The sequence below is a fragment of the Crassostrea angulata genome, chromosome 3, assembly GCF_025612915.1.
Source record: "Crassostrea angulata isolate pt1a10 chromosome 3, ASM2561291v2, whole genome shotgun sequence".
Classification (NCBI taxonomy): domain Eukaryota; kingdom Metazoa; phylum Mollusca; class Bivalvia; order Ostreida; family Ostreidae; genus Magallana; species Magallana angulata.
In genome coordinates this window covers 15,608,232-15,631,366 of record NC_069113.1, presented here as the reverse complement: position 1 = coordinate 15,631,366, position 23,135 = coordinate 15,608,232, and the positions used below count along the sequence as shown (strand labels likewise).

The following is a 23,135-nucleotide window of genomic DNA, read 5'->3' as shown; positions in this document are numbered from 1 at the left end:
TTATATCTTCAGTGTTTTTTTTCAGAAGAAATCAGATTAAATTCAAACTAATAGTTGATTTGGTTCTAGATTGGTAATTTTGACAGTAAAAATTGGCTACCTCTATCATGACGTCCAAATTATAGTATACTCACGCGATAAAAACCAACAAAGCCCAAAGTAAGGGTTTTTTTTAAAAAAAAATATGGGAATTCAAAGATATGTTCGTTACGTCACCTAATCTCATGAAGCCCGAATTAAGGTAATTTATTTGGTCAAATCCATATGAGGATATGAATACAGATGATTTATGCATACTACAGACAATTTCACGCGATCATAATATAGAAATCCTGAATAGATTCTTAAATACTAGACAAGTATACATTTGTTGCAAGTTATCATAAACACATTACATGTATACCATATTTTCTTTTTTCTGCTTTTCTAAAACGCCGCTTAGATTTACATAACGTACTTTGTACAAACAATAGTTCAACAATGTTAAAGATATGGATTAAATATAACGGATGATATAAATATGACGCTAATTCTAAAAAGACAGCATATGTTATCTAATGATGGGGTAAAATACATGCAGTAACTAGAATGTACTTGTAAAGAAATCGATTATGGAGAACTGGATAGAATGTTACTTCTTTCACTGATGTTAAGTCACATAGCGGCTAAGAAATTGAAAAGGAAGCTATTGAGAACAGACTAACAGAGGACTTTGTCAGGAGAAATGATACCCAAGACAAAGATGAAGATTCAAGAGCACAGTGTTTTTCCTTGATAATTTGAGAAACAAGCTTTTAAAATTGTTACAAGCGATACAGATAGAGATCAGAAGGTTTTAAATTATGTTATTATACTTTTATGTTAAATACTGAAATCTGATGGTTTAGATGCAGTTGATTATTTGTTCTATTACTCACAGCGTTAGCAACACACTTAGCAACGGGTAACATAACGAATTGTTACATGCGCGTAAAATTTGCGCGTACGTTTCGCCGTAAAATTCACGTCATTTCTAAAAAAAGAAGTAAGAAATTCTCTAAAATTAAGACATTCAGTATAATAAATAAATAGTGTCTGTTTGGGAGGATAACAGTTGAAATTGACACCCCTCGAAAGCCATTGTCAACCTCCGCTTCGCGTCGGTTGACAATGGTTTCCTCGGGGTGTCAATTTCAACTGTTACCCTCCCAAACTGGCACAATTTATATAATGGTAAACATGCGTTATCAATGGACCATACACAAGGTCGGTTATATTGCAATTGCAATTGTAATAGGGATTTGTAAAAAAAAAAAACGCCGCAGATGAACCAAGTTTTTTTTTGCTAATTTGACAAATTTTTAGTGACGCTCTATCCGATGTCCACCCCAAAGCGTGAATCTTTGACAGCTTTGACAGAATTTTTCAGACAGATACAATCATATTTTTTGCTAATAAAAATTCTATTTCATATGATATGTTTTATTCATTTTTTTTTTAAATTTAGCATGAAATAAGTAAATATAGCTGCTCGGTACATCTCAACGTTCAGAAAGGAGTCTTTTCTGGTTTTTGACTTGTCAAACGTAAATTTGATTAATTGTTCAGTAAATCAAGATGAAAGGAAATTTAAATAGTATATTTTTCTTTCTTTTTTATTATCATACAACTTGTCATAGAAAAAGTAATCAATGTTTAAAATCTGACAAGGACTATATTTTTGGCGTAATATTGGCGTAGGAAAATATCACGTTCCGCAATCCAGAATTGCGGCAGATTAATGAGTCTGTTTTAGCGTTTTAAAAGAATGAAATAAATGTTGGATTTTTTTTACTATAAACTATTAATATGAACTAATGATATGATACTTGGGTTTTAGAATATGTTTTTAAAATATGATTTGCCTATCAAATTACATTTTTACAAGCTTTTTAATGCGCCCATTCTATACATTGATTTTTGGGAAAAAAAATCACTAAAATCAGTTTTTCTCTCGTATTAAATGGTCAATATATAAGCTTTTCTGTCAATTTATATCTTTATATGAAATCTTCATAATACATAAAAATCAGAAATATTTTATTATTGGAAGCATAACAAAATAATAAAAAATTTCTTTAAAATTTTAGAAAATTAGGGGAAATGCGGGCTAAGCAATATTAAATTTTAGTATAAATATTTATTCCAATTTAGAAGTATAAGCTGATAGACATTTTGATATTCTATAATTTCATTGAAGAATAGAATCTTCAGATCTTAAACAAATGTCAACAGAACAACAAAGAGCTACACTTATTTTTATAATCCTTTACGTTGAGGAAAAGGGTAGTGACCTTGACCTATCTTTATGCGAAAACAAAAAGGTCGAATTTGATTAAAAATTTGAATCATTTGGTAATATGATCCGTTTGACTGTGTCAAAATTTCAAGAATTTCTTATTTTAAGAAGTATGTTTGATAATGAGAAGACTCCTTCCTTAAGTACCGACTCAGATAATTGACTTTTTAATGTGATGTACTGTATTTTCTGTTGCATAAGAGAAAGCATTTGGTTTGTACATCGCTTTGTCGAAATCAATCTGTGGGTTCTTGAAATGAAAATATTATATTTCATTTTTACTAAAAAAAACAACCAAATAATGTGTCCGGAAACCTAAATAGTAAAACTGCAACGTTTTTTCGTACTAACTTATTAACACTAATTCAATAAGAAAAAAAAAATCTTGAAATTCTTTTTGAAAAGCTTTTTTTTTTTAGAAAGTTCTGTAAATATCCTGGATATTTTTGACAAATAATGAAAATGCTATCAAAAATTTACAAAAACTTTTATTAAAAAAACCCAACAAGTTTAAAGATAAAAATCCCCCTTCCCCCAAGAGGAAAGAATGTTTATGTGTATGAGATAATTATGTTGGTAATTTAAATCCTCTAACAAAAAGGATACAACCCATGATAATTTAGAGGAAAGTTTGATACACTTAAACTTTGATAGCTATTTGTTGTCAAAGAACATACGTAACGTTCGTTCCTTAGATATGAATAAGTAGTGTATTTTATTTCTTTACTAACATATTACATGTAATATAATTACAGATTTCAATGGGTAAATTGTTTTGTAGATTCTACTCTACAGATGATACTCTGATATCTTGCTATATTCTTCAAACATTTTATCAGATAAACAAAGGTGTCTTATCATGGTTGGCAATCCTTTAGGAACACAGCTAAAAGTGTGTAGGAAGAGTAATAGCAAGACGGAAAAAGGTATACTGTAAATTCTTAATTAAACGCGAGTAATTTATATCCGTGTAAAATCGTGCGGATTTCAAAATATCGCCTTTATTTTCTGAAAGTTGTGAACTATAAGACATATAAATAAATGTTCCGCGCTCGTGATTTTATATTCTCGCATTTGATACACAACAGCGTGTTCGCGGAATTAAGGACTCGGGTATAATAAGGAATTTACAGTAGTCTGTCCAAAACTATTGCTTCCGTCACATATGGACATTTTCAATCAAAATACATATAACTATGAAAGAAGTACAATGAAAATGCATTAAAGACAAAATATCCATAATATCTTCTTTGATACACTATCAATATGTACTCGGAATAATTGTTTTAACCTTGAGGTATTTATATATATTTCTAGTACCTAAGCAAAATGTGGATCGAGGAACAGAGTATAGTTATAAGTTATAATGTTTAGGAGAGAACGTACATGTGTGTTGGTTTATGCAAAAACAGCTTTCAATATACCTTGTGTCAAATATCGGACTTACTCTCTATTGCCGACAAACTAGATATATTAAAATTACTACTTACTACCAATTTGGACAATATCAAGGTTAAACAGAAACAACTCCTCGGCTCAGCTTACGGAAATTGCTGCTGTCTAGGGGACAACCGATTTGCTATCATCTTTACAACCCTTAAAGAAAGTGAACATGAAAAAATTATCAAGGGCTCAGATTTGCCTGTTTGATGTGTATAATGATATCTGAAAACCGTTTAGACAGAGCTTTCCTCAGTAAGAAGATATACCACTTAGAATAACTAATTCTTGCAATCCTATAGCGTTGCTATATTGTTTAAATCATTACCGCCTTGCTGGGTCTAAGAGAGGACAGCACTGATGCTGATGACAGTGAGACACATTGCATTTTTACACACGTTTAGTAACAGAGATAAAATGCCATCATCAAAATGTGCATTGAAACTTGAAATGGATGTAAGGAGTTGTCATTTTGAAACAGTGTTTATGGAGAAAGATTTTGGATCTCAGTATGATGCATTCCCACCAGCTGTTAATGTAACATGTAACTAGAATGGAATGTCCTTGGATCAGTGTTATTGTGACCTTTTTTTCTTGCACTCGGGAATTTCTTGTTTATGAGTTTGAACATTCTGTGTGCTACATAAATGAGCACTCAGGGTGCATTGCTCAGGATCCTGACTTTAAAAAAAGTGTCTCAGTTCTGTTATTCTTCTGACACTGTCACGGCATAAACAGAACCGGCGTACATATCATCAAGATCTTATCTATCAAAAAAGATAAAAACTAATCAGAAAAAATGTCCAGGGCACTTAAATAAAAGTAATGGTAAGAAACCCCACAAAGAAAATGAAATTACAATTTTATATTAATTTAAATTGAAATCTACAAACAGCATTTTATTTATGTAAACGTAAACACTGACTGCCACATCTCCGTACAAACATGCGATTGTCTCAATCTCAATTTTGCACAAATCATATATAGTTATCATATGTTCATTTATAGCAATGTACTAAATCCTTGTCCTCCATGACAGTAAAAAAATTTTCTTCACATCCAGGCATATTTTTTCTTCGTAACTTTTATCAACTCTGTATATAAACACTGGCCTAGTTCCAACAATGACCTAGTCACCAGCAGCAATGTGGCTTACATTTGTATATACGTCAGAGAACAGATGCTTGCTGGGGAAAAATGGATTACCTCCATAATCCTTTCACTGAGAGTGTTAAATTGATAAAACCTCTTTATAGAAGTAAACAAAAGGGTTACAGACCTAATTTTTAAGTTTCAAAAGGCTTTTAAAATTTATTAAGCAACAATTAATTTTTTCATGTTCACTTCCTTTAACTATGGTATAATATATATCAGGATAACCGTTAAACTTAGAAAAAATCCTGGAAAATAGGTAACAGAAAAGCAGTCTTGAATAAAATATGATTTGACATTTATGTTAATTCAAACTCACTTGAGATGAGAGCTGAATTGAGCTTATCTGGTCTTTTCATTGACGTCCTCGGACTGCCGGTCTGTCTGCATGACTCTAAACTTTACAGAAATTATACTTTCTATCCCAAACCATTATGCGAATTTTAATCCAAATAAGATCAAACACTCTTAGTTAGAGAAGATTCTTTATAAAGTTTATAAAAATGATGGATCACGTCATTATTCAAGGGGATACAATTAAGAAATATTTTAGGCATTTTGAAAATATATCTATCAAAGACTATTGAAATGTGGTGAAAACAGAGGGTATTGAAAATCAAAAGTCCGCAGGAAAATACAAAACATGAGTTGAGCTAACACGGACCTCTACAAAAGTAAGAGGTAGGATCAGGTGCCGTGGGTGGAGGACTAAGCATCCTCTGCTGACCGGTCAAACCCGCGTTGTGCTTTTTGTCGTACTTAGAAAATCTGGAAAATCAGTTGACAAATTGGTGATTAATATGCTAGACTAAACAATAAGTATAAATCAGTTACTCAGCAATTGACCTAGCGGAAGACTGTGCTGACGAGGTCGTTATGTCGACCATAGAACTTACAAAATGATGACTTCAATCGAGACTGTTGATAATGTTCTTTATCAACTTGTTTGTTATTAGCTTGCCTTGTTTTGGAAATTTTTCATACATGGAGGCATATTGAATAAACTGTATGACAAAAACTCTATATGCAGGTGATACAAAAAACCCCAATGTGGCCCCTGAGTCTCTTTGTAATCAAACATATATAATGAACTATTCTTTTTTTTTTCTTTTTTCTACACTTTGAAATATTAAAATTCATTAATATATGAATCAATTGACCACATTTTAACCCTACTTTCGTTGATAACTATTGATAACATTTTCTTCTAACATATAATGCATTTTAAACTTGACAAAAAAATGCAAAAAAAAAAAACCAAAAAAAAAAACCAAAAAAAAAATAAAAATAAAAATGCAAAAAAAAAATAAAAAAAAATAATAATGCAATCATTGCGAAAATGTATAAAAGTGGTTGTAAAAGCAAACTTAACTGAAAAAAATATGATAAAAAAGTGTTGAAGAAATCTGGCAAATTTTAAGTTTATTTTATAAATAAGATATCATTTTTGGATGTATATCGGGATATAAATACGGGTTGGTCACGTGATCAAATCCCATAACGCTAGGAGGGCTTTATGGCAGATTTGATCACGTACCAACCCGTATTCTCCATACTTTCTTTTTTGTGATGACAAGTTGTTTTGATTAAGATGACGTAACAAAAATAGTACAAGAATGCTTTGATTATCATGATAAATAAATAAAACACTACTTTTGACTCTTTTTTATTATACTAAAGGGAAACAGAAAAGTTAATTCACTTGTACAATTGAAAAACTCGATTGAAGCTTGGCGGAATAGTACGAATTATTGAAAGATGGGTCTGTAAACGGAATTATGTTTATGGATCGACATCATAACGAGCGCGAGACGTTCTTGAAAATTACAATCGCAATTTGTCAAAGGACTTAATTCAGTTAAAATTCATTTCTTACTTTATTATAAGCCTCGATCAAAATCGCAAACGCAATATCACAGACCTTTCGTGTCAAGTCCATCCACTGACCACGGTCATCTCCTTTGTGCTTCTCTGACCGTTTAATTCCATAAAATAACTAAGAAGTTAAAACTGCTTTCCTCTATAATGTCGAAGGAAAATCATTATTCTCTTGAATCCGATTCTGCTATAGAGTTTCCCCTAAAATGCCTAAGTACACTCTAACTCAACTTTCAATCGGTTTTTTTCCCAACCGCTCGGCGACTTCAACAGAAGTGGTACTATTCCGCCAAGCTTCAATCGTGTTTTTCAATTGTACAAGTGAATTAACTATTCTGTTTCCCTTTAGTATAATAAAAAAGAGTCAAAAGTAGTGTCATATTTATTTATCATGATAATCAAAGCATTCTTGTACTATTTATGTTACGTCATCTTAATCAAAACGACTTGTCAACACAAAAAAGAAAGTATGGAGAATACGGGTTGGTACGTGATCAAATCTGCCATAAAGCCCTCCTAGCGTTATGGGATTTGATCACGTGACCAACCCGTATTTATATCCCGATATACATCCAAAAATGATATCTTATTTATAAAATAAACTTACCAATTTGCCAGATTTCTTCAACACTTTTTTTATCATATTTTTTTCAGTTAAGTTTGCTTTTACAACCACTGTTATACATTTTCGCAATGATTGCATTATTATTATTATTATTTTTTTTTTTTTTGCATTTTTTTTGCATTTTTATTTTATTTTTTTTTATTTTTTTTTTTTTTTTTGGTTTTTTTTTTTTTTTTGTTTTTTTTTTTTTTTTTTTGCATTTTTTTGTTAAGTTTAAAATGCATAATATGTTAGAAGAAAATGTTATCAATAGTTATCAACAAAAGTAGGGTTAAAATGTGGTCAATTGATTCATATATTAATGAATTTTAATATTTCAAAGTGTAGAAAAAAGAAAAAAAAAGAATATTATTGTAAACATCAGATTCACAAATTTATATTATCTTAAGTTTACGTTTTATTTTATGTGATGGAGTGTTCTTTGGTTTTATTTCAATTGCATTGCAGTATTACTTTGTAGAAGCAAGTTGCAAGTTTTGAATATGCTGGTAAATTTTAAAGAATAAGTTTCTTTACAATACTCATTATGTTTTTTTTAAAACAAATACAGGTCTTATTTGTAAATCATAGCTTTTGTCTTTTTTTTAAATTTTTGTCTTTTTTTCTCTTACACTTACAATGTATTGTAGGTCATTTTTTCCGAAATAAATCAGATGCACAAACACCGACTTGTCTTGACTGTTCGGTTGCCTATAAATGTATATAGGATTTTTCACATGTATTTTAAGGCAGGATCCCCTTGCTTACTGAGAATTCCAGGATAGCTGGCTCTCCCTTTTATCGGAATACTTTAAATATCAAGTAATCAAAATGTCCATATCCAAATATTAAAAATTCAAAGGAATTTTTTTTCCGAATTGAAGAACACCCTTAACTATATATAAAAGGATATGCTACTACGCTAGATTACTTGGACAAAAATAAACATCTTTTGATCATTATTGTATGGTCAAATTCCAAAAAAATTTGTTGGTTAGTATCGGGCGCAGAAGAACTCGAACTTTATAGTGCAAAAGTTTCCATTTCGTCACTGAAAGATGTTGATTTATGTATCGGTTACCATACTTGTTTTTTTTTTTTTTTTTAGAAATATGCTTGACATGGTCTAGTTAGATTACAATATTACGAAGGGTAGAAATGGAAACAAACCTGAGTTGCAGATACTTCCTCTCTTAATTACAGATGGTGTTTAACGTTGATCAACTATTTTTCATTCAAAAAGGGACATGTTGTGTACAAGACTTTAAAGAATATTTATCAAAGGGAGAGTCACGTCACGCTGATTCTAAATCGAAGATCTTGTGAGATAGGGTGGGGTTGGTGTTGATGGTATTGGTTCCATGTCTTCAATCATATGGTGCATTTTTGAAATTCTCTATACATTTTAGCTATCCCGACGACTTGTTGGACTTGGATTACCTTTTACAACGTTGAAGGAGGTGGTACTAGAAACATTCAATATTAACAGTATCGTATGGTGGCATATCTCTGCATCTCTGCCCCTTGTGTTCAAGCAATTTTTCTATCAAATATGTCGACCTGCAAGATAGTTATATGTCAACATGCAACATAGCTATGTTGACATGCAAAAAATTGCAATCAAATAAGAATGATAATAATCTCAAAAATATCTCAAATATCCCCCACATGTGACTTCCAAGACGCTACTTATTCATGTCTCGACATGCAACTTATTTATGTTAACTTGCGAGATAAATATATTGCCATGCAACTTATTTATGTCAATATCCAACTTGGTTATGTTCACATGCAAGATAAAAATGTAGACATGCAGCATATTAATGTTGACATGCAACTTATTTATATTAACATGTAACATATCTATGTCGACATGCAACTTAATTATGTTAACATGCAACTGAATTACAACGGTATATATGGATATAGTTGTTTTTTATGAACATTTCAAACATTCTTTACATCAGAAAATTCAAAAAACTATTCATTTGATCAACTTCACATCCCCTTGCCTCAACTCGCAGGCAATTTCCTCTGACCAGTCTACAATTCGTTTCCTTTGATTTTATCATATAAATCAATTGCACGTATACAGATGAATATGTGTATTCGTAGTATTTTTTTCTCTTAAGTCAATGGGTGTCCCTTTTTAATTTTTTTAAAATTTGGTGTAACAACAACAACAAGAGATTTTTGTTCGGCATTGAAGTACTTTATGCAGGGTTATATTTTCATCCTATGTATTGGGGTTTTTTTTGTTCTTTTAATTTCCTGACGGTTTTGTCCCATCTTTAATTTCCCAAGAATTCGAATTCGCCCTGAGTCGAAACTTGAGAATCAGAAATGCCTTTTCTTAAATTCGCTTGATGAGAAAAGGGCGAAAATAAAAACACGAAACGGGGTCGAATACTTTACTGTAATTAGCTTGTTTGTATTTGACCCTTATTAAGTGTAGCAAAATTATTGATAGTTTCCAAATTACTTACTTATTTAAAAGTCAAGCAAACTTTTTACGTTTGAGCAAAATGCTTTAAACCTTAACCTTATATATTTCTAAGAATGAAAACTATAAAAACTGTAGAAAGAAAATTGGGCATATTGACTGAGTGTACACTTGACCTACATTTAACGTATAAACCAAGGTGAAAGATAAGGCACTGCAATTGGTTATTTCATTGTGACAACTAACAACGATATGAGGTTTAATTGGCATTTAGTCCATTTTTTCGCACTTATTCCTGTTATTTTCTCTGGTAAGAGCTTAAACTTCGAAAAAAAAGTCAAAATTTGTCAAAACCTTATCTTGTTTCTTTTTTTTTATTTATTTAATTTGCTTATCTCATCAAAACATTGTACAAATTCAGTTTGGAGAAACTCAATCTAATCTAAAAAATAAATAAATAACAGATCACTTCTATTTTACTCTAAAACATTGACTTATGATTCATGTAGACTATTTGAAATTTCAGTCTCACTGTCACAAAAAGAGCAGGAGGATATCAGAGTAAAATGCTACAGTAAGTACTTATATCGAACAAAAATTATGTTGGTGAAATATTTCAGAAAATTGTTAAAGATGTACATTTACTTATAAATTGCATCATTAAAAACAAAGTGGTTTTTCTTTCAGGTTTATATCACCTTAACATGTATATTTTTCTACAAACTTGTTCGTCAAAAATTTGTTATACGAGAATGGGTTGTGTGGACTATATTTTCGTTAGTGTGGTCATCTTTGCAATTACATAACCATTTTAAATTGATCTATCTTTTCATAAGCACGGACAAAACTGTATATAAAAAAAATCTTAAAAATCAATCAATGATATGCTGCACACAGCATGATATGGAAATTATTAAGCTTGCGTCGTGTTAAATGCATTGCCAGTTTGTTATCTTTTAAATCAAGTTTTAATGATAAATTCATTTTTTGTTGTTAGTGTCATGTTGATGATATGCATGGATTTAAAATATTTGTCAACTAAGTCGTTAATAAAATCTTTTTGTCGTTCTTATTGTATATCAAAAGGGTTATATGTTAAAAAAACCTGTAATTCAAATTTGATAAAGTACTTTATCTGTTGGTCTACAATAGCATAACGTTTACATTGGTGAGGTATTCGGCTAAGCACTTTGACGCACTTCATTCAGTTACTATTTCTAGAATTTCCAGTTTTATCGTTAACTTTTAAGAACAAATTGAAAAAAAAATCTTAAAAAATGGCCCAAAATATTTTACATGCTAATTTTATTTTTTAATCAACAGGATACCAATGATAAACAATATATTTTGCCATGCGTAGAATAGAGTGAATGTGTTATAAAGTCGCTTTAAAATGTTCTAAATTATATGTCGAGCTGCCAAAAGATAATTTACTGTGTTTCAAGGCTACGAGCATACCTTGTTATTTTTTATGTCTTTTGCCAATAAAAGACCCGCACAAAGCAGTTTGAACACTCAATTTTATTCCTAAGCCTAGTGTACACATAGCGCAAGACCTAAAAAAAAGACATAAGAGGGAAAACAAAGTGGTCTCCACAGTTTCATGTTAAAGAAGCTACCCGTGATACACATTACTAAGTATATATGTTTTGCATATCTTTTCAAGATATTCATTTGACTTTTAAGATCAGTTGTAATATTTTCTTTTAACTCAAGCAAAATGCAAGGATTTTGACTATTGTCTCTAATGCAAAACATTATTAAATCTTAATCTGTAAGAGACCGAAACAAAGGATGTTATCCAATAAAAAGTAAATTGTGTATAACTTGGTAATGCATGCATGCAGTATAACTGCATTGGTTAGCACATATTATTACATGTACCACGCCTTTAAACAAGACATAGATCTGTGAATCCAATCAGAGGAACACGAAATCGGCAACCAGTAACCGGAAATTTGATAAAAATAGATAATTGTAAAACGGGACAAGGTGTAGTCTGAGCTGGTGCAGGAAGTAGTCCAAATGTTTCCCATTTAACCTCCTACGAAATCTAGCGTGTTCGCAGATAGTGTCTCGATACTCCAGTCCACGCTTTGCAAAAGTTGTTTCCCTCTGCGGGGTCAATCCAAAGGTTAAAAGGGGAATAATCAAAATGCAATACGGAAAAGGATTTTTGATGGTGAATGACAAAGTTACAAACCTCTAAACTACAAGGGCTACTGTGAGAAATCTATAGGTTTTCCTTCAAAGCCTAACCCTAACCCTGGCCAAGGGATATAACTTTTGTAGAGTGTGAATTGGTTTATTACAGGTAACATTTATCAAACCTGATCTGGTATGTGTAATTCTCGGATAGCCCAGTCATTATTATATGACATATTATAATTCTTAAACGTTTAAACTTTTATTAGGATTAACATGATGAAGAGTTTTCTTAACACATACGATATCATCATAGTGTATTGTAAAAATTGTATTCATACATTGAAGCACAAGTTACGCTTCATTCGTTAAATGAAGATGAGAAAGGTAAAGAATGTGTGAAAACTTGAAATTCATAGAAATCCGTTGGTAAATGTATTGATACAATTTCGTTTTATTACATATATGAAATAAAGTGTGTTGTTTACTACATACATTTTGACAATTTTTGTCTTTTTTTCAATAGGGGAAGATAACTCGTCAAACAGTTTTAGGTGCAAAATGGCCAGCTTCATATATTTTGTCAGTCATGTTCATTTGCTTCATTTTACTTTCATTGTTATTTAGCAATACATATTTAACTTATTCACAACGATTTAAAAATATTTTATTATTTTTACAATGCACTACTGTGGAATCATTAAAATCCGTGGAGGCCTATTTTCGTGGATTTTTTTAACTTTACAGATTTGTGGGGACATAATTTTCACTTATACCTACAAAAGGAAATATTACTTTAAAACCTTAAATTATTAGCTCGTGGAGGATGTTAATTCGTGGAAGAGAATTACCCACGAATTCCATGACAATTAAGCGACCACGAAATCTAATGATAAATCTAATGATCCCACAGTATATAATGGTATTTTGGATATGTGAATCAGTTTAATTTTTTTCTTGTGTACGAATACAATTGAGTAAATATTGTGAATAAATGTATAGATTAGTTTTCCCCCAATTTCATAATACATAGTATACTATGTTTAAGCTATAATGTAGAGAGCAATTATAACAAGGTTAACCATCGATTCCTTAGAGTTTAAAAGGAAGGGAAATTCAGTAGTATAGAACACGATATAAAGGTGGAAAATTATGGAACAAAATGTGTTAAACGATGTCAAACACTTTAGATTTCTTGTTTTATTTCTAAGTATACTACATGTAGCAATTTGTAAGTTTACCTTGTTTTAATGCATTATATGTTCTGGGTGTTTTTAAAACTCACTCAATTTAAACTTAATAATAAACTCAAGATCCCCATAAAAAATTTTTTAACGTCACACAGAAGACACGAAATTAATCTGTTTGTGCCACTAAAAATATCCATAACTTAACATAGGTTTTACTTACGAACCTTAAAGATAATAGAATCCGGTCATATTAATTCAAAAGACAATGGATAAATTAATTTTGTTCCTTTACAAAAAAGTTCGTTGCATCTGAAAAACCGAAGTCTTAAGGGTTTGTTTTACATGTTAATTATTATATTCATTCATAAATTTAAAACAATTCTTTAAACTACGTAAAACAATTCATTCTAGAATTTTAATTTGGACATTTTGATGCTTGGGCAAATTTTAAATATTATTAGTCGGGTCAGAAACGAGATAGAGATCAGAAATTTTTGTTATGTAAACAAGGCTCGTGTCTTTGTTTTGTTTTCATGCATATGGTAATATGTTAGCAAAGTTTAATTGATATCTTGTTTTTAATCTATTTATAGTTATTCATCTTTGTAAAGAAAAAGTTAATCTCGGTTTTCAGGAGTTATTTAGTTTAAGTCAAATAGTAACTTTTTTTGACGTTACATTATTTGTAAACCATATACATGACATTAGCTTTGTTAACAGAAAAAAAAATATCCTATGAATCTTCATTTTCATTCAAATTTTGATAAGATATTTCAAATGATTGAGTTTCCTGTTATTGACATACAAAAATGAAAATAAAAGAAAAGTTCAAAGTTTTAAGCAAAACTTTTGTCAAAAGTACACTGTTATCTGACAGATTAAACTTTAACCGTGACTTATAAACTGTCTTTCAAATTAAAAAGGAGACTTTTCAATTATTACAAATCATAAATTTAATAAAATAAGAATTTGATTCATTTCTAATGTTAGTGACGATTTAAAGCACATAAATAATCTGATAAAATTTATAATTGCTTGAAACTAAAAATTCCGTACAAATTGATATTTGTATAATTGCAATATTTAAAATTTGATTTTCTGTTTTTAACAGGCAGTCACACCATTTACAGTCACTTTCAAGGATGGACGACATGGTCACACTGGAGTCAGTGTTCGTCAAGTTCTGGCTTTGGAATTCAAAAAAGATACCGAAACTGTTACTCTTCTTTTGCCTGTCCTGTTGGGACATATCAACAAAGAATATGCACAACAGCTATCCATGGTTTGTGTCAGAAAAATTCAATATTGTTGTAATCCAAAACAAGTGGAAATCTTTTGTAGATTCGATGACCTTTTAGCCGAAGGGTTACTGTGTGGATGTACTTTGTCAAGAAAAGGGCGCTCTTGTGTTACGAAAATAGTAAATATAATAAAAATTCCAAAGATGGAAATGTTTGTTAAGCAAATGCGTTTAGATGATTTTGTTTAAATAGAAGCAAATCAAAACACTTTTGCTGTACGTCCTTTTACCCCAAATGAACCCCGATAAAACAAAATAATACTACATTTAAACCAGATGATACTCCGATAAAATCAAATGGTACTCCAGTAAAACCCGATGATACCCCATAAAACCCAATGATACTCCAGTTAATCAAAATAATACACCGATATTATAAACCCAATAATATATCGTCTTTTGGAATTCTACCTTTATAATATTTACATAATTATGTATAAAATGGCTGATGCAACTAAAATGTTTGCATATTACAATTACATATATCAAGGCCATATATTCAAACGAATGTTTAAACAAACTGTAACACAGCGATTTTCGGAAAAGTCCATAACGACATTGCATATAGTTTAACAGCATTGGCGACAACTAAGACCTGGAATATTGCAGTTTTGTAATGTTGTTGTAGGGGGATGGAGTTCCTGGACCACCCATTCTTGTAGCAAGACTTGTGGAGGCGGATACGCTCTGATGCAACGTTCTTGTTCGAATCCTGCTCCAATGTTTGGGGGGTCTGCCTGCAGAGGACAGTATTATAAATACGTAGCTTGCAATACTCATCCATGCCAAGGTTTGTATTTCGTTTATTATTTTCTCACAATTGTCTTAGTGTTTGGTCTTATCAGCTCACCACTGAAAGATAGTAAGTCTATAGTTTCATTTATTTTATAAAATTCTAAAAATTCACCGTTCAATATTCATAGGATAACTTGTTTTGTTTAATACTAGATGAAAGTCCGCTAATGCGCCGGAATTTGTCTTTATACCTTAATGGGCTTTGTACATGCATGATGAACCATATTGTTTTTATAAAATGTGTATATTGTGTCAAGTTTCCTTTTTTGATTTTGATTTTTCATATAGTTTTCAAACCTAAATTTAAAGTGATTAGCTTGATAATAAGAAAAGCGAGTAAGGATAATTAAACTGAAATGGATTAAACGCGACCAACATTTTTTGTTGTTGCAACCTCATGACCAGTCGCATTTCCACGATTATGGATTTTAATCATTTTTATTTCGTGGTATAGTGTGTCATTCAGTGTATCTCCTTTTTTAAAAAAATTGTTCTTTGGATCAAATTTCAATATAAGTTAAACATTGTCACACTGTTTCTATATGTAAATTTCAGATAAAAGCCTGTTTTTTGTATAAAATGACTGATGCAAATAGAATGTATGCATGTTACATGTATCATGGCCATACATTCAAACAAATGTTTAAACACACTGTAACACAGCGATTTCTGGAAGACGTCATAACGACATTACATATTGTTTAACAACATTGTCGAAAGCTAAGACCTGGAATAATGCAGTTTTGTAATGTTGTTGTAGGGGGATGGAGTTCCTGGACCACCCATTCTTGTAGCAAGACTTGTGGAGGCGGATACGCTCTGATGCAACGTTCTTGTACGAACCCTTTTCAACGGTTTGGGGGGTCTGCCTGCAGAGGACTGTATTATAAATACGTAGCTTGCAATACTCATCCATGCCAAGGTCTGTATTTTGTTTACTATACTCTCAAAGTTGTCTTCATGTTTGGTCTTATAAACATGCCACTTTAAAACAGGAACTCTATAATTTCATTAATTTTATAAAAGTCTGAAAAATTCACCGTTCAATATTCATAGGAAAACTTGTTTTATTTTATACTAGATAAAGCCCGCTAATGCGCGGAAATTAACTCTTTACAACTTAATTTGTTTTGTATGATAAACCAGATTTTTTTTATAAACTGTAAAATGCGTCCAAATTTATTTTATTTGATTTTAATTCTTAACAGAGTTTTCAAATCTGAATTAAAAAAGAAGTAATTGGCTGGATAATTAGATGGCGTGTAAAGAGGTATCAGGAGAAATCGTACCCTTGTGAAAAAGTAACCAGGAGAAAACGTACCAAGTTTTCATGCTCGGTTTTCAAAATTTTCTTTCCAGGGAAAGATTGGTCCGATGAATATTTAGGGTTTGCCAGGGGCTGGGTTGTGCGGAATGGGGTCGGAGTAATATTTTTGATAATTTTAATTTGTTAATTGAGGAAATTAGGGGTGTTCCGGACTTCAGCTAATCTTCATTACATAATAAAGATTTTAAAGCTCTGTATTTTGTTTATATTTTGACTTTTGACTTTTAAAGTTTGCTCAAGCATAAAAAGCATCAATTTACCATTGAAAAAATTCAATTTTACACTTATTTGTCACTTAAAGAAATTAATTCTGAAATTATTTTCCTAACGAAACTATTTTCCTATATGCTGTCAAATACAAAAGTTTTCAAATATGAATGGCAAATTCTTGTGACAAAGTACCAAAGAAAATCACACTATTCTCACAATTACAATAATCTTTTATTTTTCCATTAATAATTCATTTTTTAAAATCTACACAGTTTATGTTTTTAGCTCACCTGAGCTGATAGCTCAAGTGAGCTATTCTGATCACATTTTGTTTGTCGTCCGTCTGTCCGTCTGTCTGTAAACTTTTCACATTTTCAACATCTTCACAAGAACCACTGGGCCAATTTCAACCAAACTTAGCACAAAGCATCCTTAGCCTAAGGGGATTCAAAGTTGTGAAAATTAAAGACCACGCCGTTTTGCAAAGGGAGATAATAAGGAATTTATCAAAATTTTCGAGAGATTTTCAAAAATCTTCTTCTCATGAACCATAAAACCAGGAAAACTGAAACTTGTGTGGAAGCATCCTCATGTAGCGTAGATTCAAAATTATGAAATTCATGACCTCCGGGGGTAGGGTGGGGCCACAATGGGGGGTCGAAGTTTTACATAGGAATATATAGAGTAAATCTTTAAAAATCTTTTTCTCAGAAACTAATCAGCCAGCAAAGCTGCAACTTGTGTGGAAGCATCCTCAGGTAGCGTAGATTCAAAGTTGTGAAAATCATGACCCCCGGGGTTAGGGTGGGGCCAAAATGGGGGGTCGAAGTTTAACATAGGAATATACAGAGTAAATCTTTAAAAATCTTCTTCTCAGAAACTAATCAGCCAGCAAAGCTGAAACTTGTGTGGAAGCATCCTCAGGTAGTGTAGATTCAAAGTTGTGAAAATCATGACCCCCGGGGTTAGGGTGGGGCCAAAATGGGGGGTCGAAGTTTAACATAGGAATATACAGAGTAAATCTTTAAAAATCTTCTTCTCAGAAACTAATCAGCCAGCAAAGCTGAAACTTGTGTGGAAGCATCCTCAGGTACTGTAGATTCAAAGTTGTGAAAATCATGACCCCCGGGGTTAGGGTAGGGCCACAATGGGGGGGGGGGGGTCGAAGTTTAACATATGAATATATAGAGTAAATCTTAAAAAATCTTCTCCTCAGAAACTAATCAGCCAGCAAAGCTGAAACTTGTGTGGAAGCATCCTCAGGTAGTGTAGATTTAATGTTGTGAAAATCATAGCCCCCGGGGGTGGATGGGGCCACAATGGGGGGGGGGGTCGAAATTTAACATAGGAATATACAGAGTAAACCTTTAAAAATCTTCTTCTCAGAAACTAATACGCCAGGAAAGCTGAAACTTGTGTGGAAGCATCCTCAGGTACTGTAGATTCAAAGTTGTGAAAATCATGACCCCCGGGGGTAGGGCCACAATGGGGGGGGGGGGGGGGTCGAAGTTTAACATATGAATATATAGAGTAAACCTTTAAAAATCTTCTCAGAAACTAATCGGCCAGAAAAGCTGAAACTTGTGTGGAAGCATCCTCAGGTAGTGTAGATTCAAAGTTGTGAAAATCATGATCCCCAGGGGTAGGGTGGAGCCACAAGGGGGGGGGTCAAAGTTTAACAAAGGAATATATAGAGTAAATCTTTAAAAATCTTCTTCTCAGAAACTAATCAGCCAGATGATTCTTTATAATTGTTAAGACTTAGGCCCCAGGGGATCTATTCACAAAAAATTGTACGTCTACGATAACACTTTAAACTTACGACAAACGAACGTTTACGTTTATGGTGCTATTCACAAAAGCTGTCGTAAGATAATAATGTTGTCGTACGTCTGTTACAGTCGTAAGTGCGTCTAAGTTCTTAGTTACCGACAATGCTCATGCGCAGTAGGCATTGTAGAGAAATGACGTCACTCTGTCTATTCGCTCATTTACATTCGCGGAACTTTTTAGCGCCTTTGAGCACAGACATATATAACGAAGTTGCTTCTTTTCTTTCCATACGCCTATTCTAATGTATGTATGTTTACAATTATCATCAGAAAGAAAATCCAAATGTGCCTGACGTTAAACATATTTTTTATTATAATACGACATTTCCCTGTTTTTTTTAATAGTGTTATTATATTCCTGGGAATAATTTTGTTATAAAAAGAAATATTTTCAACGCCAGACGCATGTGAGAAACTTTTATTTCTGTATGAATATTTCATATTTTAAACTTCCAAAAAATCTACTACATAATGTAATAAAACGTGGCATACTTAAAAAAATACTGTCAAAAATTACTGTCAGTTTATCGCTATATGTACATTCTAAATATGCCGGTTTTTTAAGGGGGGGGGGGGGGTCGGGGGTGTCTGTTTTGGCGATAATATAGGAACTAAGTAGTATCACCCACGTTGGCGTGTTCGTTAATAATTTTTCTTTCGATATTTTGAATTTATTTAAAGATCGTCTGAGGAATAGATGTGATATATATATTCTTAAAAATATTCTGTAGAAAAATCAAAAAGAATTTATTAGGTTAATGACTATCATTTGATTTTTATCAAAATTATGGTATAACATGATGCATTTTTGTGCATAATTTTATAAATTATAAGATCATGCTTCATTGTATTATCATTTGGCGGTTGAATGCTTGGACCTTGTGAGCTGAAAAGAAACGTGCAAAGGTATAAATATTTTGGTCTTTTTAATAAGTTTAAAAGTTGTTTCAAATTAAAAAAAAAAGAAAAAGAAATGGGACACAAATTTCTTAAAGGCTAGGTATACCTTAAATAATCAAATTTATAAGGGGGGCCAGACGGACCCCCCTCTCTAGATCCGTGCATATTATGTAGTACGCTAATTACATTACATACTCATATATAATTAGTGTGTATGCATATGACTATCGTTTTACTGATTTAATGCATTTGTAGGAATTAAAGAAAACGCCTTTATTATCAAATAATTTTCGTAGTTTTATCTAATACCGATTTTATATACCCGGAATTAATTGATTGCGCGTAATATATGATTAATATATAAATAAAAGGTTTAAAATCGAAGATTTCTAAATCTATCGATTTAAAATTTACAAGCTGCTATGAGAACTTCAGTTTAATTTGTTTTCTCTCTCAAATTAACTAGGCAATTTAGTTTGTAACAAAAAAGAAAACAACCAAACAAACGGAGATGCTTTCATGTGACAAAAATGTTAATCCTCTTGAGACTAGTCTTTGATATCTTCTTTACTTAGTATCCTGGCAAATTAAATAATTGTTGGACAATAGAATTGTGAAATTATCGTAACAGCTAGATGTGTGAATACTTATTTTTCTGGAATGTCATTACCGTCTCTTTGTCATCGAAAAAGAGCAATGCCTGTCAAAAAAATAAATAAATAAATAAATAAGTGTAAAAGAGGATGGTTTCAGATCTGGAAGAGAACGGTCTGGCTAACTGTGCTGGAACCCCGCACGTTAGTGGAGTGTGTGTGATATAGGGCTAGCTGTGCTGGATTTCCGCACGTTAGTGTCGATTTTTCAGTTGTGTATACAGAATTATATCGGACTGTCCATGCTGGATCCTCTGCACGTTTTAGTTGTTACCTAGGAACTCCGAGAATCGGTTTTCATTGGAATACTATGTACCGATATTTGATCAACTTAAATACAACTTGCTGAACTTTTGTTTCGTTTTGGAATTTTTTTTTAGCTTAAACTTGAGCAAGTGTAACGTATTGAGCTTTCCCCTGAATTCACCATATGGATTTTATGAACTCTTACATTACGATTTACAGTTTACAATACAAAAAAATACAAGATACGTTCGTGAAAGTTGGGTAGTATTTTAGTAGAAAGCCGAGTGACATGCTTCTGGGCTAACAACAACTTCACGGAAAATTCGCGATAGGAACATTACACTTAAAATTCATTGGTGAAATATATCTCTTTTCCTATATGTGTAGAGTTTGTACTGGTGATTATCTATTGTATGCTCGAATGATTATAATTGTTCTTCAAATATGATTAAGAAAAATAAATTCCAACCACCATTTATATATTTTGCAACATGTGATACGAAAGGAGCTCTGGCACTGTCTTTTCATGTTAAATCGTAGCGTGTTATCAAATAGGAGTTTCTTAATTTCTTAATTTTGCTAATGACAAAATGAAGGAAGACCCTAGAACTGCCATAACTCAACTATAAACATATCAATTATAGACTTACGTCAACCCAGTAGTAGACGTAAACTTACGACTGTTTTTTGACGTAACGTCACACGTACGACATTTTGTGAATAAGCAAAATCTTATGAAAAAATCTTACGTCAAACTTACATCTACGATTAAACGTACGATTTTTTGTGAATAGATCCCCAGGAGAATTCTTTGTCCTCAAAAGAAGGTTTAGAATTTGATGTAGGTTTATATCCCATATATAAACTATTGTTAAGGATCTTTTTGAGAACTGCAATACTCAACATATGATATGACTATAAAATCATCCTGTTAGAAATGGGACTAATGATTATAAACATAAAAATATCCAGGGGAAAAATGGATCTACATGTATTATTGTACATTGTCCAGATAGTTTGTATTATGAATCCATTAAAGCTGCTTGGTCCGATTTTGTATCAAATTTTATGTACGCTTTTAAATGATGGCTATGCTTAGTATATGTATAATAGACATTGCAGGAGTTTTACCCGTCAATTATGCCAAATTTCAATGAAGAATGATACGCACAAAATTTGCTAACAAAACAAACGACATTAAAAGGTACCGCGTTATTTCGCCTCATGTTAAATTTCACCCCTGACGACGAGACGGGTATGTATTACGAATTTGACATCGCTTTAAATAAAGGTCGAAATGATCAGACAAATTACAAATAAACATGTGTACGTTTTGTTCGCTAATATTTCCAAAGTCTGCTTTCTTTACAATCGATGCATAGCATGCGGGTTGAATAACCCTAATCATTCGGGGGACGAAACCAAGCGGTTTCCTTTTCTAAACATTCCCGTGATGCATTTTGGTTTGTTTTTTCGTTTGCTAAAAGAGAAATTATTTTTATTTACTTTGAATATTTCTAACTTTGAAAGGAGACTGATTCTGCTGGTGTAAATAAGAGAAAGTCCATAACTTTCTAAGATAAATGATTTGTATGGAAAAATTTTTTATACTGTAATTACAAATAAATCGGACCAAGCAGCTTAAAGCTGATTTTATCATACCTATTGTTGCTCAGGTGAGCGATGTGGCCCATGGGCCTCTTGTTTGCTTTGGCATTCAGTTAGGTAGATAGTATCAAAATATTTTTAAAGGTGTAAATGAATGATATTTAACTGAAGCGCAATTTAGACAACAGTTGACCATCTAATATGTACAATAAATTTAAAGATAACTAATATTTGATATTTAAAATCGTTATCAGTTCCCATGACCTCAACCATTACAACGCCGCCACCCACAACTATTTGGTCTACCAAACAACCAGCTAATACCACTAAACCAATACGTACAACAGCCACAACAGTAGTTACCACGCCACCGACGACGACTACCACAACAACTACGATGCCATCGCCAACTACGACTTCAACTACTACTACAACAACAGCAACATCTACCATGACGACACCACAAACGTCTTCTACCACCATTACGCCGCCACTTACCACAACACAATCCACACCGACTACAACGAAAAAGAAATTTTTTACAATACGCGCTGTAATAAAATAAGTTGACAAGATCAATAAACTATGCATTGGCATTGGAGGACTTAAATAATTAATACGAAACAGATGTATTCATTGACACTTATTTTAAACGTCTAATCATATACATGTAGGTATGTCCCTTTCGAAATAGCAAGCTTACATTCGGCCAATGATGGACCAACGTCACCGGTTACATTGGGCCATCGTTGGCAATTGACGTTGGCCAACTGGGGTTTACCCAACATAAGACTCCACATGTTAGCCCAACGTTGGCACCATGCAGCATTCCACCTAATCTATGTCTTAGATTGGATCTTGTTTCTTCTTTGAACAGTCACACTCATTACCATAAGCAGCACACCTTAAAATCAATAGCAAATTCAACATCATGGTTGTCGGTTTGAAATTCCATAAATATAGAAATTCATTAATTATATCGAGCTCTAGTTTTATTAATTTAGTAATCAGGTTAACGAAATTCAAAAAAAATAATAATAAGCAATGACTTTAAAAAAAGATACTAACATTTCTGTTGTATTTGCTGAGCTGTTG

The 23,135-nt window shown here is 32.1% G+C and overlaps 1 protein-coding gene across 2 annotated transcripts; it reads left to right on the top strand.

The window, feature by feature from the left end:
* The first annotated feature begins 10,003 nt into the window (after positions 1-10,003).
* LOC128177596 (semaphorin-5A-like) lies at positions 10,004-22,674 on the top strand. 2 transcript variants are annotated; one of them, XM_052844369.1, is made up of 6 exons: positions 10,004-10,144; positions 10,361-10,408; positions 14,281-14,451; positions 15,098-15,259; positions 16,025-16,186; positions 22,295-22,671. In XM_052844369.1, the coding sequence occupies exons 1-6, from the start codon at positions 10,087-10,089 to the stop codon at positions 22,603-22,605; spliced, it is 912 nt and encodes a 303-aa protein (XP_052700329.1). In that variant the 5' UTR covers positions 10,004-10,086; the 3' UTR covers positions 22,606-22,671. The 2 variants fall into 2 exon arrangements, with proteins under 2 accessions (XP_052700329.1, XP_052700330.1); XM_052844370.1 differs by lacking the exon at positions 16,025-16,186 and having other exon boundaries at positions 22,295-22,674.
* The last annotated feature ends 461 nt before the right edge of the window (positions 22,675-23,135 follow it).

Bases quoted from the DNA above. Each gene is read 5' to 3' on its own strand.
- LOC128177596 (XM_052844369.1), top strand. From the start codon at position 10,087: ATGAGGTTTAATTGGCATTTAGTCCATTTTTTCGCACTTATTCCTGTT. The intron at 10,145-10,360 runs GTAAGAGCTTAA...TTGAAATTTCAG, and splicing joins TATTCCTGTTATTTTCTCTG to TCTCACTGTCACAAAAAGAG. The intron at 15,260-16,024 runs GTTTGTATTTCG...ATGTTGTTGTAG, and splicing joins CAATACTCATCCATGCCAAG to GGGGATGGAGTTCCTGGACC.